We start from the raw sequence: 17,789 nt of genomic DNA on the forward strand, positions 1-17,789 counted from the left end.
TCTTTCTCCTTAACTTTGGGTTAGGTTTGTATCTGGTCTGACTGATTTCCCAGTCTACACTGGTTTTCCATTTTTGTTCACACAGATATTTCTTCAAATAAATGGTTACGTGTTAAATTCCATTTTTGCATCTGCTTTGCAGAGGACCCAGACTGATACAAGTAACACTGAGGGTGATACAAGTGGTAAGATAGGGAATTCGGACTGGCAGAGGATGCTGTCCTGATTGGTAAGTGGGACAGGATAGTAAGTGGAAAAAGGCAGTGTTTCAATCGCTAAAGATTTTAACATTGGTGGGAAATTTTGTGTCAAGCACAATTATGCAAGCATTTGAAAAATATGGAGGAAGCAGTGCCTACAGTGACAAGAGTTCCCTGGTTCAGGGGAACTTGTTTTGATGCCCTGTAGAAAAATAGCAAACTAAGTGCCATTAACAAGCACTTAGTAGCTGGAAGTGAAAACCAGAGAGCCTCAGTGGTGGTAGGATATGAAGAGAACTTCAGCTTTTATAAAGTGGAAGGGCAGACACAATTGAATGGGCAGCTGGAGACTATTTGTGAGAGTTGAAGGGCTCAAGAGATGGTTGAGAATTCAGGTAAAGCAAGTCTGTTATCAGGGTCCTGGTAGAGAAAACAAGGAATCTGGAAAACTTGGACAGAGGCATTAAGATCTGGGTGGATGTTCCTGAATAAGATGACTCAATGATCTCCTTTGGACCTTCTGGACATACAGAGATCCCTGAAAAGACCCAGGGCTACTTCTGTGCTAGAAGATGCTGCCAAAGCCTCTGTCCTAAAAGACCACAGGCTCCCCTTTCATTGCATACCTCCTCCTCCTCTCCTGAATGCCAGGCTAAGCAGGGCTGAATCACTGCATAACACAGCTGGATACATTCTAGAATTCATACGAGAAAAGAGAGACCAGATATCTAAAGAATTAGAAGATCTAGCTGGCATGCATTGGTAGGAGCTGGGGCAATCTCTGGGATTGAATTTTGAGGGTGCTTGATCAAAGGTGTTGGAACATAAGGATAGGTGGGCAAGAATGAATTTACTTTCTTAGGAATGGAACTTACCACATGTAAGTGTTTTCTATTTCTGCATACAAAAATCACCACAAACTGAGCAGGCAAATTCTACCTGGAGTTCCTTGACTAGGTTTTAGGTCCTAGAAATAAGGCTTCCTGGCTCTTGGCTCCACTTTGTGGGCTTTTAGTTCTACCTTCTGGACTCAGAGTTCCACCCTCTTAGTCATCCTTACTTTTTCATGAATGGTAGCATGTAACTACTTTGTAACTGAGTAGTGTATCAATCTGTTTCTGCCAGCAGAATTTTGGAGGTTCAAGGACTTCCTTTAATTTTGACTCTAATCAGCAGGAGGAGGTAGGGCTGCCTTTAAACACTGTCAACAGAAAAGACTTATATGAAACCAGGTGATTTACTTGGACACCTACTGGTACTCTCTTGTCCCGTGGTAAGACTAAATGAAAATGTGTAGTTATCCTGAATTTAAAAATATATGACTATTAAGTTTTTAGACACTTTAGAAATGAAGTTTTGGGTCACACAACTGGGTAAACCACAATACCTGCCTCAGAGATAACTAATGGTGAGGGAAGTTTAGAATGGAGAGTGGAAGAGGGCAAAGATGAATGCTAGTCGCAGCCCTGAGATCACTTGCAGAGGCAGTGGCTAGAGTTCATCCCACTAACTTCTTCTGAGTTTTCCCTCAGGGAGAAGGGCCTTTAAGAATCATGTAGAAGCAGCATCCTGAACCTACGTGGAGAAGTAAATCTGTGTTCTACAAAGAATGGATTATGGCAGCCTGGAGAATGTTGCTCGTGGACGTTGTACTGCATGGAGACTTTGTACTACTTGCAGAATTGACCAAGGGCCCCGCTGCTTACCAAGGTCATGCCTACCAGAGGCTGCTTTAGGCAATAGCTGAGAATCTGCCTAGAGATATTAAGGGTGGACTCACACCTGGGAGGTAACAAAAAAGTCTGATGACTTTAGCTCAAAGATCCCTCAATGATTTTGCTGCCAAGAAGTATAGACTGCTTCCACACAACTTTCTCTCCCTCCTTCAATCAGGATCAAACTTGAATTATAGTCTGTTGGTTTTCCCAGCCTACTCTTAACTTTTCCCTAGTTTTTTTCTACACAGATGTTTCCACTAATAAAATTCTTACGTGTTTAATCATGTCTTAGAGTCTCCTCTGAGGATCCAGACTAACATAGCTCCTTTGGTCAAACCCATAAGAAGGTAGATGTCAATGGAGAGTGGGTGACACATTCCATCAAAGCCAACTACTAGGGGCACAGCATGTGTCTTAGAAGAGTAGAAATTGGATGGAGGTGGGGTTGGGCATTAAAAACAGAACAATTAGAAATGGAAGATATTTTCAGTTCTCCGAATAGTGGTAACTGTTTATGTTACAACCTAGATAAGCCTTGAGTGAATTTTTGGTATTATAAATGAGGTAGGCATACAATAGTTGCCATGTTTTTATGATGAAAGCCATTCTTGCTAAATGTTCCACTTAGTCTTGCTGTACAACTTCTTCATTCTGGGCTGTCTTTACAGAGGCAGCGTGTGTATAACAGAGTGGAGAGATATTAGATGCTCAGATAGATTAGGGTTAAATTCAGGCTTAACCACTTACTACCTGTGTGACTATGTGAAGGTTACAAAGAAATTGAGCTTTTGTAATTTTATCTGCAAAATGAATATTATTATATAACTTGAGTTAAAGCTGAAAGTATCCGTTAACAATTGTACATAAAAATATCTAAAATAACTGGCACAGAGCCCCCTCAAGAGATCATATTTCTGCTGATACTAATAGAATGTGAGAAAAATAAGATAGGGCTCTTCCATTCACCCCTTTTCTAGAAGAGAACAAGCCAAACCTTAGCTATTTCCCTGAACTTTCTTATGGTTTCTTACTACCCAGTATCCTCACCTGTTTATCCAAGGTTTTAATGCTATACTTTTCCATCAACAAGATTATATTTCGTTGACAGTACAATATTCAGTACTTTATTGTCTTAGTTTCATTCTGAAGTTGGACATGGTGATCGTAATGGTGGCTGACAGTCAGTGTTCAGCATAAATCCCCTCTCCGTGCTTTAAACTTCAATGGGAAATCTGGCTTATGGAGAACAAATGTCACAAAGAGGCTGTCATAGATTAATTACCTTACTCTACCCCTTTTCCTTCTCCCAAGGCCAGACTTCTTCTTACATACCCTCCACAAAAACACTTTCATCGTTGAGAGTAAGTTAGGACATTTCTTTACTAAGAGAAATTAACAGCAAAACAGGCTGGGGAGAATGATTTCTTTCATCTCTGATATGAGTATTGTGGATTTTTTTTTTTTCTGTTTCGTAGGTATCTTCCTATTCTGAAGGCCAGACAGGATCAAGTGAAACCTAAACTAACGAAGTATTTAGTACAGGGGGTCCTCTCTGCTCTAAGTCAGAGGAATTAAAGGTGGTTTTAAGATTCATAGATTGTTCAGCTCACCAGAGTAGAGAGGGGGCCAGGATTTATACTGGCTAGAGATAGAGAGTACCTTCACTACTCTTATCTTCAGTGTCATTATCCTTTTAAGAATCTAAAGCACAGTAATAGATATTTAAGGAGAATTTAGAAATTTAGGATTGTTTTTCTTGACTTGAAAATCAATAATCACAATTGCTTAAATTGCATTGAAAATTGTGACTACCTTATTTTTCAATGATTCTTATACTCCACGGTTTCATTTTGTTTAACTTTTATTAGAAATGTGGACACTTCTGCTTAACTATCCAATCTTGCATGCACCTTATTGCATTGTACAATTCATCCATTGGTAAGTATGTACTTAAATGACTAGATAGAAATTTCATTCACTACAATGATTTAAAACATTTCAACAAGGCAATGCTTCATCATGTAAGTTGGTCTTTGTGTATAATCTGAGTCACCCTGGAATACTACTTCAGGAGCAGGTGGCTTCCTGCTAATAAATGCTCTTTTAAGATGGAGTTCCCGGTCACAGCAGTCTTTTGAACTAGTCATCTGGACACATGTTTTCCCTTAAAGTGAAACTTTCCTTAACATGTATCTCAACAGTCTCTGAGTCCTGAGTCTATATGTCATCTTCAAGTTTCTGGATGTTTGTCATAAGCAACCACATCTTCAAAATCATCTAATTGGTATTGTGAACATCCTGCATTACCTTTGAATTTACTTATTTTTTTTTTTTTCATTTTTTATTGAGATAACATTGGCTTGTAACATTATATAAATTTCAGTTGTACACCATTATATTTCAGCCTCTGTGTAGACTACATGATGTTCATAACCCAATGGCTGATTAGTATCCATCACCATACAAATGTACCCTATTGCCCTTTTACCCTCCTCCCTTCCCCTTTCCCTCTGGTAACCACCAGTCTAATCTTTGTATCTGTGCTTGTTTGTTATTGTTTTTGTTTTTATCTTCTATTTATGAGTGAGATCATACAGTATTTGACTTTCTCCATTTGACTTATTTCACTTAGCGTAATACTCTCAAGATCCATCCATGTTGTCGCAAATGACAAGATTTCATCTTTTTTAAAGCTGAGTAATATTCTATTGTGCATATATACCACACCTTTATCCATTCATGTTTCCAAGTCTTGACGATTGTGAATAAGGCTGTGATGAAGACAAAGGTGCATATATCTTTACACAGTCATGTTTTGTGTTTTCGTGTTTTGTGAATAAACACACAGCAATGGAATAGCTGGATCATATGGTAGTTCTAGTCTTAATTTTTTGAGTAATCTCCATACTGTTTTCCATAGTGTCTGCAGCATTTTGCATTCCCATCAGCAGTGTATGAGCATTCCCTTTTCTCCACATCCTCTCTAACACTTGATATTTCTTGTCTTAATTATAGCCGTTATGACAGGTATGAGGTTATATCGCATTGTAGTTTTGACTTACATTTCACTAATAATTGGCGATGTTGAAGATATTTTCGTGTGCCTGTTGGCCATTTGTAAATCTTCTTTGGAAAATTGTTCAGATCTTTTGTCCATTCTTATCTGTATTGTTAGTTTATTTTATTGTTGAGATGTATGAGCTCTTTAGATATTTTGAATGTCAACCCCTTAACAGATATAGGGTTTGCAAATATCTTCTCCAAATTGTTAGGTTGTCTCTTCATTTTGTTGATGGTTTCCTTTGCTGTGAAGAAGGTTTTTAGTTTGATACAGTACCATTTGTTTATTTTTTCTTCTGTTTCCCTTGCCTGGTCAGGCATGGTACTTGAAAACATGCTGCTAAGACTATGTCGAAGAGCATACTGTTTATGTTTTCTTCTAGAACTTTTATGGTTTCAGGTCTTACATTCAAGTATTTTAACTATTTTGAATTAATTTTTGTGTATGGTGTAAGATAATGGTCTACTTTCATTCTTTTGCATGTGGCTGTCCAGTTTTCCCAACACCATTTATTGAAGAGACATTCCTTTCTCCATTGTGTATTCTTGGCTCCCTTGTCAAAATTTAGCTGTCCATAGATGTGTGGGCTTATTTTTGGGATCTCAATTCTGTTCCATTGATCTGCATGTCTGTTTTTCAGCCAGTACCATGCTGTTTTGATTACTATAGCTTTGCAGTATATTTTGAAATCAGGGAATGTGATGCATCCCTTTTTGTTCTTCTTTCTCAGAATTCCTCTGGCAATTCAGGATCTTTTCTTGCTCCGTAAAAATTTTACGATTCTTTATTTTATTCCTATGAAAAAATTCATTGGAATTTTGATAGGAATTGTATGGAATCTGTAGTTTGCTTTAGGAAGTATCAACATTTTAACTACGTTAATTTTTCCAATCCAAGAGCATGGAATATTTCTATTTCTTTCTGTCTTCTTCAATTTCTTTCAACAATGTTTTATAGTTTTGAATGTACAGTTCTTTCATGTCTTTGGTTAAATTTATTTCTAATATGTTATTCTTTTGACTGTAATTGTATTCTTACTTTTTCTGCTACTTCGTTGTTAGTGTATAAAAACATAACTGATTTTTGTATGTTGCTTTTGTATCCACCAACTTTATTGTATACATTTATTATTTCTAATAGCATTTTGGTGGATTCTTTAGGATTTTCTATATATAAAATCATGCCAACTGCAAAAACTGATGTTTCACTTCTTATTTTACAATTTGGATCTCTTTTATTTCTTTTTCATGCCTGATTGCTCTGACTAGAACTTCCAATACCATGTTAAATGAGAGTGGCAAAAGTTGGCTTTCTTGTCTGGTTCCTGTTCTTAATGGGATAGCTTTCAGTTTTTCTCCATTGAGTATGAATTTAACTGTGGGTTGTCATATATGGCCTTTATCATGTGAAGCTACTTTCCTTCTAAACACATTTCATTCAGTTTTTATCATAAAGGGATGCTGTCTATTGTCAAATGCTTTCTCTGCATCTATTTATTGAGATGATCATGTGATTTTTATTCTTCATTTTGTTAATGTGGTGTATCATGTTGATCGATTTATGGATGTTTAACCATCCCTGCCTCCCTGGAATAAATTTCACTTGTTCATGGTGTATGGTCTTTTTAATGTATTGCTGTATATTTGCTAGTGTTTTCCTGAGGACTTTTGCATCGATGTTCATCAGTGATATTGGCCTATAATTTTCTTTTTTGTGCTGTCCTGTCTGGTTTTGGTATCAGAGTAATGTTGGCCTTGAAGAATGAGTTTGGAAGCTTCTCCTCCTTTTCAACTTTTTGGAAGGGCTTGACAAGGATAAGTATTAAGTCTTCTTTGAACGTTAAGTAGAATTTACCAGGGAAGCCATCTGGTCTTGGACTTTTATTTTTTGGGAGATTTTTGACCACTATTTCAATCTCTTCACTGGTGATTGTTCTGTTTACATTCTCTATTTCTTCTTGATTCAGTTTTGGAATCTTGTATGATTATAATAATTTAGGTATATCTTCTAGATTATCCAATTTGTTGGCATATACTTTTCTGTAGTATTCTTTCCTAATCCTTTGTATTTCTGAGGTATCCATTGTAATTTCTCTTCTTTCGTTTCTGATTTTATATATTTGAGCTTCTCTCTTTTTTTCTTGGTGAGTCTAGCTAAAAGTTTATCAATTTTATTTATCTTTTCAAAGAACCAGCTCTTAGTTTCATTGTTTTTTTTTATTGTTCATTTAGTCTCCATTTCATTTTTTCCACTCTGATATTTATTATTTCTTCCCTTCTACTGAGTTTTGGCTTTGTTATTCATTTTTTTAGTTCCTTTAGGTGCACTGTTAGATTGTTTATTTGATATTTTTCTTTTTTTTTTTTTTTGGAGGTAGGCCTGAATTGCTAAAAACTTCCCTCTTAGTACTGCTTTCACTATATCTGCAAATTTTCACGTCATATTTTCATTTGTCTCCTGGTGTTTTTTTTTCAATTTTTCCTTTGATTTTTTCATTAACCCAATAATTGTTCACCCGTATTTTGTTTAACCTCCACATATTTGTGACTTTTCCTGTTTTCTTCTTGTAGTTGATGCCTAGTTTCCTACCATTGTGGTGAGAAAAGATGCTTGGTATTATGTCAATCTTCTTAAATTTATTGAGACTTTTTTTGTGGCCTAAAATGTGATCTATCCTGGAGAATGTTCTCTGTGCATTTGAAAGGAATATGTTTTCTGCTGGTTTTGGATGGAATGTTCTGTGTATATCTGCTAAGTCCATCTGGTCTAATTTGTCATTTAAGTCCAATGTTTTCTTATTAATCTTTTGTTTGAATGATCTCTCCATTGATGTGAGTGTTAAAGTCCCCTTCTACTATTTTGTTACTACCGATTTCTCTTTTTTTTTTTTTTTTGAGGTAGATTAGCCCTGAGCTAACTGCTGCTGATCCTCCTCTTTTTGCTGAGGAAGACTGGTCCTCAGCTAACATCCATGCCCATGTTCCTCCACTCTATATGCAGGACGCCTACCACAGCATGGCTTGCCACATGGTGCCACGTCCGCACCTGGGACCCGAACCAGCAAACCCCAGGCCACCAAAGTGGAAGGTGCGAACTTAACTGCTGCGCCACCAGGTCGGCCCTAAGATTTCTCTTTTTATGTCTGTCAATAATTGCTTTATATCTTTAGGTGCCCATATGTTTGATGCATAGATATTTACAAGTGTTATATCCTCTTGTTGGATTGTTCCCTTTATCATTACGTAGTGCTGTTCTTTGACTCTTGTTACAGTTTTTGTTTTCAGTCTATTTTGTCTGATATAAGTATTGCTACTTTAGCTTTCTTTTTTGCCATTTCATGGAGTTTCCTTTTACATCCCCTCACTTTCAGTTTGTGAGTATCTTTAGGGCTGAGTGTGACTTTTGTATGCAGTGTATATATGGGTCTTGTTTGTTTATCCATTCAGTCAGTCTTTGTCTTTTGATAGGAGCATTTAGTATGTTGATATTTAAAGTAGCTATTAAGTATTTATTTTTTGCTGTTTTGATACTTTTTTCTGAGTGTTTTAGTAGTTTTTCTCTGTTCCTTTCTTCTTATCTTGCTCTCTTTCCTTGTGGTTTGATGGAATTCTTTAGTATTATGTTTGGGTTCCTTTCTCTTAATTTTCTGTGTATTTATTATAGGTTTCTGGTTTGTGATTATCATGAGGTTCATATATAAGAACATATGTAAATAGCAATCTATACTAAGTTGATGGTCTCTTAAGTTTGACCTGTTTCTGAAAGCTCTACTCTTTTACTCCCCTCCTCTCAATTTTTGTGTTTTTGATATTATACTTAATTTCTTTTTTTGTTGGTGTATCCATTAACCTCTTATTATGGAAATAGACAATTTAATACTCTTGTCTTTTGACCTTCATATTAGCTTCATAGGTGATTGATCTGCTACCTTTACTGTATATTTGCCTTTTCCAGTGATTTTTTTCTTTGGCAATTTTCTTATTCACATTTGTTGTCTTCTATTTTCTGCTTAGATACATCCCTTTAAATTTCTTATAAGGTTGGTTTATTGGTGATAAACTCCTTTAGTTTTTGCTTGTCTGGAAAACTATATGTCCTTCCATTCTCAATTATCACCTTGCCAGGTATGGTATTCTTGGCTTTAGGTCTTGTTCCTTTCAAGACTTTAAAAATATAGTGCCACTCCCTTCTAGCCTATATGTTTCTCCTAAGATGTCAGCTGATTGCCTTATGGGGTTTATTTTTATGTAACTTGCTGAATTTCTCCTGCAGCTTTTAGGGTTCTCTTTTTATCTTTAATTCTTGACATTTTAATTAATGTGTCTTGGTTTGGGCCTTGTTGGGCTCATCTTGTTTGATGCTCCCTGTGCTTCCTGAACCCAGATGTCTGTTTCTTTCATTAGGTTAGGAAAGTTTTTAGCTATTACTTCTTCAAATAGATTCTCTTCCCCTTTGTTTCTCCCTTCTCCTTATGGGACATCTATGGTATGCTTGATGTTTTCCCAGAGGTCCCTCAGACTCTCCTCATTCTTTTTAATTCTTTTTTTCTGTTCAGTTTTTGTGATTTGCCCTAGTCTTTCATCCAGTTGGCTGATCTGTGATTGTATATCATCTACTCTGCTGCTGATTCTCTCTAGTGAATCTTTCATTTACATCATTGTATTCTTCAGTTCTGATTGGTTCTTTTTTTATATTTTCCAATTCTTTGTTGAAGTTCTCACTATGTTCATCTATTTTACTCTCAAGATCACTGAGCATCCTTATGACTATTAGTTTGTACTCTTTATCAGTTGGAGTGTTTATCTCTGTTTTATTAGCTCTTTTCTTTTGCTCAGGATTTGTCTTGTTTCCTTATTTGGAACATATTCCTTTGTCTCCTCATTTTTCCTACTTCTCTGTCTTATATCTATGCATTAGGTAGGTCAACTAGGTCTCCCAATCTTGGAGAAGTGGGCTTATGTAAGAGATGCCTTATGAGTCCCAGTAATGTGCTTCTCTTTAATCAGAAGTTCTAAATTTCTAGGAGTCTCCCCTCTGCAGATCACATGTGTCCTTATGTTATAGTTTCTTGTACTGCAGGTGCACAGGGAGGCTAGGCTGTCCCCTTGGCCCGCTGGTTGTAAGGCTCAGCTGTGTGCAGCTTCTATGGTTCCTTCAATCACTTTATTAGGCATGGGAAGCCCCAGCACAGTTGACTGCAAGGTCCAATGGCACGTTCCTGCTGCAGTTTTTCTAAGTGAGTAAGCCCCCAGTGTTGCTGGTTTCTAGGCTCAGGGGCTCATAATTGCTGTAGGCCTCCAGACTGTTAGGCTGTTGTCAGCTTTCTCAGCAGTGCAGCTAGGTGGTACTGGCCCCAAGTGTGACAGCACACAATTGTTTCATGTTTGGAAGCTGGAACGGATTCCCTATGCAGCTGATTGAGAAGCACAAGTTTTCTGCAGCTGACAAGCCCCACAGCCTGCAGACCCACACACCTTGTCAACACAGTCTTGCCCTGTACACACATCCTACCCTGCTGAAGCAGACACTCACCCCATTGCAGAGGTCGCACACACCCCCACATGTGAGTCCACAAGTATCCAAAGGGCTTCTTTGTGGGTGAGGCCAGTCCTCAAGTTGGGCTGCCTGGCCTAGCTGTGCTAGGTTAAATTGATGTTATGGTGGGTGGAGCAAACCCTGTGCTAACAAGCCAGGCAAAGATCTCCAATGGTGTTTGCCAGTGTCTGTGTCAACATACCTGTACTAAGTTGAAATAATGGCTGGCACCAATGTTTAAGTCCCTGGGGAGGTCATCCCAGCTACCTCTTGCCTCCTTGAGATACACCTAGAGTCTATCAAGTGAGTCTCTTTAACCAAAGGACTGTGCAACTTTCTATCTGGTGATTTTGTATTGCTTTCTGGAATGAATGAATTTGTGCTTGGATCCTTTAAAAGCAGGCTTTATTTTCTCTTATATTTGAGAGCTTTTCTGGGGGTATTTCCCATTGTTTTCAATGGTCAGCAAAGACGGATATTATGACACTCATGAAAGTTTTACTGAGTTCAAAAGTGCTTATTGTGGCAAAAGCCCTCCTACTCAGGTTCCTCAGTCCCCCGGGAAAAGCTTCATCCATTAAGATGGCTCCAGATCATGAAACACTGCTAGAATTGTGGCTAGAATTGGCTTTTTTCTCTCCATAAAGGTATTTCTGCTTCTTCCACCTCAGTAAGCACTGCCCTTTGTTGTGGGGGTTCTTTTTATCCAGTTTCTGGTTCTATCTCCATGGTAATTGTTCCAAGGTAGTTGTAAAATTTTTGTATTTTTTGTGTCCATGGGAGGAGGTGATTTCAGAGTCTTCCTACACCACTATCTTCCCAGCAACCTTACCATTGTATTTAAAAACATCTAGATGAAAAGAGCAATTGCCTGAAGAGATAGTACATGTTGAGATGGTATCCAAAGATAATGAGTATGTCAGGTCCCTTTCAGAAATAAGATACTATTTAGAAACAGACACAGAGAATTTGAGAAATAGAAAACTGGAGCAAACATAAACTTTCCACCAAGACATGGAAAGATGATTTGGGATCATTTACAGAGAAATTTTGCAGGTAGTTGATGAACATGAACACATATGTGATCATCACCAGGAAACCCATACTATTAGATGCTCCTGTTAAACAGACATAGAAAGAGATATCTTAAGCACTCCTTTTTTCAGTTCATAGCTCAATGAAAGTACAAACAAATTGGTCCTTCATGTAAGCCAAAAAACAAAACAAAATGCTACTCCATGGTCTATTTTTTCTACAGCTCATCTTGGAATACAACTGGATCTTGGATGGTTGGGTAAAGGCATTGTCAGCTGTCCTCATTGGTCTTTTACTTACAGGTATGTTGCCAGGGCCCACAGCCCATGTAGTTCCTCTGCACAGATATTTGGCCACCTTGTCCCGCATTTCCTTCATCTTTATACCATAGATGATAGGGTTGAGCATTGAGGGTAGGAGAAGGTAGAGATTGGCAAGGAGAATGTGGGCATGAGGTGGGATATTGTGACCAATACGGTGGGTAAAAGATGAAAAAAGTGCAGGCACATAAGTGACAAGGATGACAAAGAGATGGGCTGAGCAGGCGTTGAGTGCTTTGCAGGTGGCATCTCGAGAGTTGAGGTGCACCACAGCCTGCAGAATGAGACCATAAGAGAAACCAATAAGCAGCATATCAAGTCCCACCACAATCAAAATCACAAAGAGTCCATAGATACGGTTGGGCCTGGTGTGGTCACAGGCCATTTTCACCACAGCCATGTGGTCACAGTAGGTGTGAGGAATGACTACATGGCAGAAAGTCAACCTTTGAAGTAGAAGAGGCATGGGCAGAATAAGAATCACACCCTTGGCTAGAGCTGCTAGTCCCAAGCGTCCAACTAAGGAATGGCTCAGAATTGTGTTGTAATGTAATGGCTCACACACAGCCACGAAGCGGTCAAATGCCATTGCAACAAGTAGAGCTGATCGTACCACAGAAGCTCCATGGATGAAAAACATCTGGGTGAAACAGGCATTGGATGTTATGTCCCGGTGATTGAACCAGAAGAGACAGAGGAGCTTGGGCAACAGAGCCAGAGTGGATATGAGGTCAGCCACCATAAGCAGGGCCAGGAGCAGATACATTGGTGTATGGAGTGTGGGATCTGTTGCCACCAGGAAGAGGATAGCACCATTGCAAATGAGGATAGCCAAAAACATGGAGAAGAAGGAAAGAGATAGCCACAAATGCTGTGACTCTAAGCCTGGTATACCCACCAAAGTGAAGGTTGTGAAGCTGGAATGGTTGAAGATTAGCATAGTAGACACCGTTGGTGGTTGTTAAAGAAAGTTTAAACACCTGCCAATGAGACATGGGTTGTGGATTGTTTTTATTAGTTTGTCTTTTAATGACATGCTGAGCTGGGGCTCAGAGAAAGACAGAATACCTCTTTGGGATCATGGAGTCTGCAAACTGGATTCAGGCCTATCTCTAAGCACTTATATTGTTTTCACACTCATTTCTTTTCAAACCTTAGTCTTCTTTTCTGCATAAGGGATGTTGTAGTGGAACTTTACTCTTTCGTATCCCAGTTCAGCAATTCTACGCTTCCAAAAATTTTTGTGGAGTTCTAAGAATAGGAGAAAATAATTTTATCCTTGATTAAAGGATGGAAGAACTTGATAAGTGAACAATGATCTTCTCATTGTGAAACTTCCTAAATAGAGAGGAAATATGCTCCCTTAACCCTTGCTACAGGAGTGCTGAGCTGTTGGGGAAAATTTCCTTTGAGTTACTTTGCTTTAATGTGTCAACCTTCTTTCAAGAATCCACTGTCTGGAGGCCGATCGGGTGGCACAGTGATTAAGTGCGCACGTTCCGCTTCGGCGGCCCAGGATTCGCTGTTTGGATCCCGTGTACAGACATGTCATTGCTTGGCAAACCATGCAGTGGCAGGTGTCCCACATATATAGTAGAGGAAGATTGGCACGGATGTTAGCTCAGGGCGTCTTCCTCAGCAAAAAGAGGAGGATTGGCCAATGCTAACTCAGGGCTAATCTTACTTTAAAAAAAAAAAAAAAAGAATCCACTGTCTGGTCATAATTCTGTTTCTCCCCGTGATTCTGTTTCTCCCTGTGGGGGTCCTCTGTTTTTTGGACATAATATGAAGGGTATACTGTCCAAATAAAGACACAATTATATTGCTGCACCCCAGTATCTCTAAAGCTAAGCATTTATGCACTTAAAGGACAGTCCTTTGAGGTTTTTATATGACACATGCATCTTTCGCTACAATTGGCCCTCATGTGTGGATTGAATTGCCTTTACACATGGGGCATTTACTTCAAATTAGTCCACCAGGCTACCTAAAAGTTCTCATTTATTCTTCAGTTTCTATCATGAATTATGCAGAATTTCTCTCTCTTTCCAGAGTTCCATAGACACTCCAAGGAGTGTTTAAATCAAGAAGTTGTTCACTAATGCCTGCCTGTATGGTACCTACTTTCTTCCATCTCACACATGTTGTCCATTCCCTCTTTTCTTTTTACTTCATGTACATTGAATTTGTGCTTATAGCCTCTACTCATGGTTCCATATGTTACGAAACTTAACATTATGATCTAAAATGATATTTAGAAATTTATCTGAGTTATTGCAGTCATGAGGATGATTAATGATTTCTATAAGAAACAGGTGTACATATGTCTGCATAATGAAGGAAATCTGTATTAAACTTAGATTTCTAATAGGAAGTTAATCTTTATTAGACTATGTACACATGTATGTGGGAGGAACAGCCCGGACCAATGACACAGGAAGAAGAATCTTGCCTGAATATATAAAGGTAACACTGTCACCAGTGTTTTGTAGAACATACTAGAGGGAACAATTTTCCTTTGGAAAATAGTGATATAGGGTGTACTTAGAAGTAACTTTGCATTGACATCTACACAGACACTGAGAACAGTTAGCTCTTATAGAAGGAAGCAGCATCCCAGGTTGGGTTTATTGAAGAGGATCTGTAGATCACACACAATACACTAAGAGCTTAAGATGAAAACAGAGACATTAATTTACCCATATTGGTAAGAGTTCTTGAGTTATACTAGAAGCCCACTGTAGAGAACACACATGACATTAACAGGTAATATATTCTGAGAACAATGTGAATCGCTGGTTTCATTAATAATGTTACAGGATACCATTTCCACCACACAACCTAGGGAAAATACCTGAATATTTAAATCTCTCCTTTAGAACATAATAATTCAAGAAATACTTGTTTCAGATTATCTGTAGTGTGATTAAAATGAATTCTGTATTAAAATAAACTCTGCACCACACATCAGGATTCTTGGGACTTGCCTGCATGTAGTAGGAACATAAATATTAAATTTGCCTATACTAACTATTTTCTGCATATTCTTTGTGTTTTTTAAAAAAATAAGCATGGCTTATTCCAGTTCTCATTCTCAAATTTGAGATCACTCATTATTGGTTACTACTTGTATTGTTTTTATACATTCCCTAAAGATCATCTTCACTTTTCTTATAGGTGTCTGACCCTAACTGATTATTACAAGTAAAATTCTTGTGATCTGAGATTTCAAGTTTGAAAAGCAGCACCTCTTACAGATTACTCTCTTAATCATACTTAAATCAATTAAAATGTGACACCCATAAAATTAATTCATTTGTTAAGGTTGCTACAAAAGATTACACAGAATTTATGTTGCTAGATTCTTCCACATTCGTAAAGTTGGACTCAGTTTGGGATACGTATTCAAAGAAGAAAATAATTGATAGGGCATTAGCTAGTCTGTATTTATTCTGGAGCTAACAAGACCTAGAGGGAGAATGGGAACAGAAATACAGGTAGAGAGATGGCATGTACCACTTAAAGATATAGAAGAATCATACATCACATTCTTCTCCTCTATCCTCACTCCTGTCATTCTTTTGGGTAAATTAAGTTTATATGCAGATGAGAGGATTTCATACTTCCTTGGATTTCCTATTCCAATGTCCATCACCTTCCCTGCACGCACTCTTATCCTTCCACTCTTCTAACTCTTCACCCTAAAACTGTTTTAATTTCCTCCCAACATCAAGATGTCTGAACTATTGTCCTTCAACCATAACCCTTACTTCTAAATCAGTACTGATTATCATAATATAGACAAAACATTGCACAATTCTATTAATAGAGCCCACAATCAATTTATAGTTTTTTCAGTCTCAATTGAGCTCTCAAATATCAATAATTATTATTTGTTTGTCATTTACTTCAAAAATCATTACTTCCCAGAAGGCCAATAGCTATGATCTCATATTTAATTGACCGGTACTCTCAGGCAACAACATTTCTCATTTGTCATGGAGAAAATAAAGTGCTTAGATTTCTGAAAAGTAATTTCCTGATCTTGAGTCATTGCTAAGAAAGAATGGTAAAATATATTATTTCTTGTCAAGAGTGCTCCTATTCCAGAGCCTTGACTCCAGCATCTGTAGCATATAGTGAAGGCATGCTCTTAATGAGACTGATAGTTCTCCTGAACTAAACACCGTCCATGACAGGAATTAGAGGAGACCCACAGATGTCATTCTGCTTTAGGCAAATCAACGCTAGTCTGGAAACCTACCCACTATCCACCATCAACACACATCTCCTGTCCCTTTTGACACAACAATCTGTCTATAGAATGGTTCCACAAAAGAATTTAAGTTAGATCTGAACATCCATTTCCCCCTCATATATTTTCAGAATAAATCCCATCATAGATCACATCTTTGTTTACTATTGCCATCTTAAGAAAACTTAGCTTTCCTAATCAGTCTTTGTCGCCAGTATTGTTATCACCAAATAGTTATGGAATCTCCTAATTATATTCAACTCCCTAACCACCCATCACTACCAAAATCTTTATGTTGTACTCTTTGGAATTTACAGACTGTTGTAAAAATGACTTCTCTTTGAAAATTCACTTTACTTTCTTCCTCTAGTGGAAATTAGACTATGCTCTGAGCACATTGCATTTTGTACATCCATGTCAAATGGAAGCTTTTTTTATACGTTTCACTACTCGCACACTACAGAGTCTAGAAATGAGGTATGTATTAAATCCTCTTGCTCCTGATTGTACTTTCCAGATTTTTCCTCCTAAAAAACCCAGGGTCCTTTGAAATACATGCTGTCAGATCATTCCACCCTTTTCCACTCCCTGAGCAGTTAGTATGCTTTCAGTCACCTTTCCCCATCAAGTTACATTTCTGCATCTTTCTTACTCCTTTTCCCTCTATTACTACTTCTGTCGTAATTATTGCCTATAATCAATTCATATAGATGATCTGATAAAAAGCTTCATCTTTTGTTTCTTGACCTCATTTCCAAAGGTCTTTTCCTTCATCCCACTCTGCCACTCACAATATCATAAATAATGCACTAGAATAATTGCATCACCTTTAAAATCCTGTTTTAAAACTCTTACAAACTGTAACAATCTCGTTTAAAACTCTTACTCATCGTCTTACATCTAGCTCATTGTTTTCCACTTCATCCTTCCTAGTACCTTCTACTTCAACAAACTTTTGACATCATAAAGATTTCTAATCCATCAATGCTACCACATTTTCTTGTCTATTACCATCTTACCACCTCACCAAGTTAGAAAATATGTTCCATTACTAAAATCATCTTCTTTTGTTTATAGTCCACTTCCTTGTTTCTCTTTCCCTTAATTATACTAATATAGTAAAGATCCAATCCTTGTTATACTCAACTCTATCTTCTTTGCATCTATACCTAAGAAGCTGAACATGGCTTTCAAAAAACACATACTCATTGATTGTAGTTTAACCACAGTCCTTAGGTGAGTTCTCAGCATAGCCAGACAATCATAATCCATTTCTGTTCCCACTCTTATCCTGCTAGATATTTCATTGTCTTTCTTCTTAATCTCCCAACATTCTGAGCTCCCTCCTCAAAATTAGAAGATGATCTTCCCTTTTCATAAGAAAACAGGATAAACCAAAAGATACTTTTCTCTTTTCCTTGCCAGCAAAATAGCATCCAGTGAATAGGTACCCATATACTGTGCCTTCCTCTTAGGACGGATGGCCTGCTTCATTTCTAATTAAAGGTTACCCATCTGCTTCTGAACTGAATCACATTTCCTTTCCCTCATATACAAACTTATTCCTGCACTTATACCACTCCCCCCTGCCTAACTGACTTTCCCTCTTCTAGTGAGACTTCCCAATATTCTCATTTACATCACCACCATTCTAGCCAAGACACA

At 37.7% G+C, this 17,789-nt stretch overlaps 1 protein-coding gene across 1 annotated transcript; it reads right to left on the reverse strand.

Moving 5' to 3' along the window:
* Window positions 1-11,681: 11,681 nt before the first annotated feature.
* Window positions 11,682-12,809, reverse strand: OR52AC1 (olfactory receptor family 52 subfamily AC member 1). Its single transcript, XM_001499320.1, has one exon. The coding sequence runs from the start codon at window positions 12,807-12,809 to the stop codon at window positions 11,682-11,684; it is 1,128 nt and encodes a 375-aa protein (XP_001499370.1).
* Between the last annotated feature and the right edge of the window lie 4,980 nt (window positions 12,810-17,789).

Source organism: Equus caballus, chromosome 7 (assembly GCF_041296265.1).
Source record: "Equus caballus isolate H_3958 breed thoroughbred chromosome 7, TB-T2T, whole genome shotgun sequence".
Lineage (NCBI taxonomy): Eukaryota > Metazoa > Chordata > Mammalia > Perissodactyla > Equidae > Equus > Equus caballus.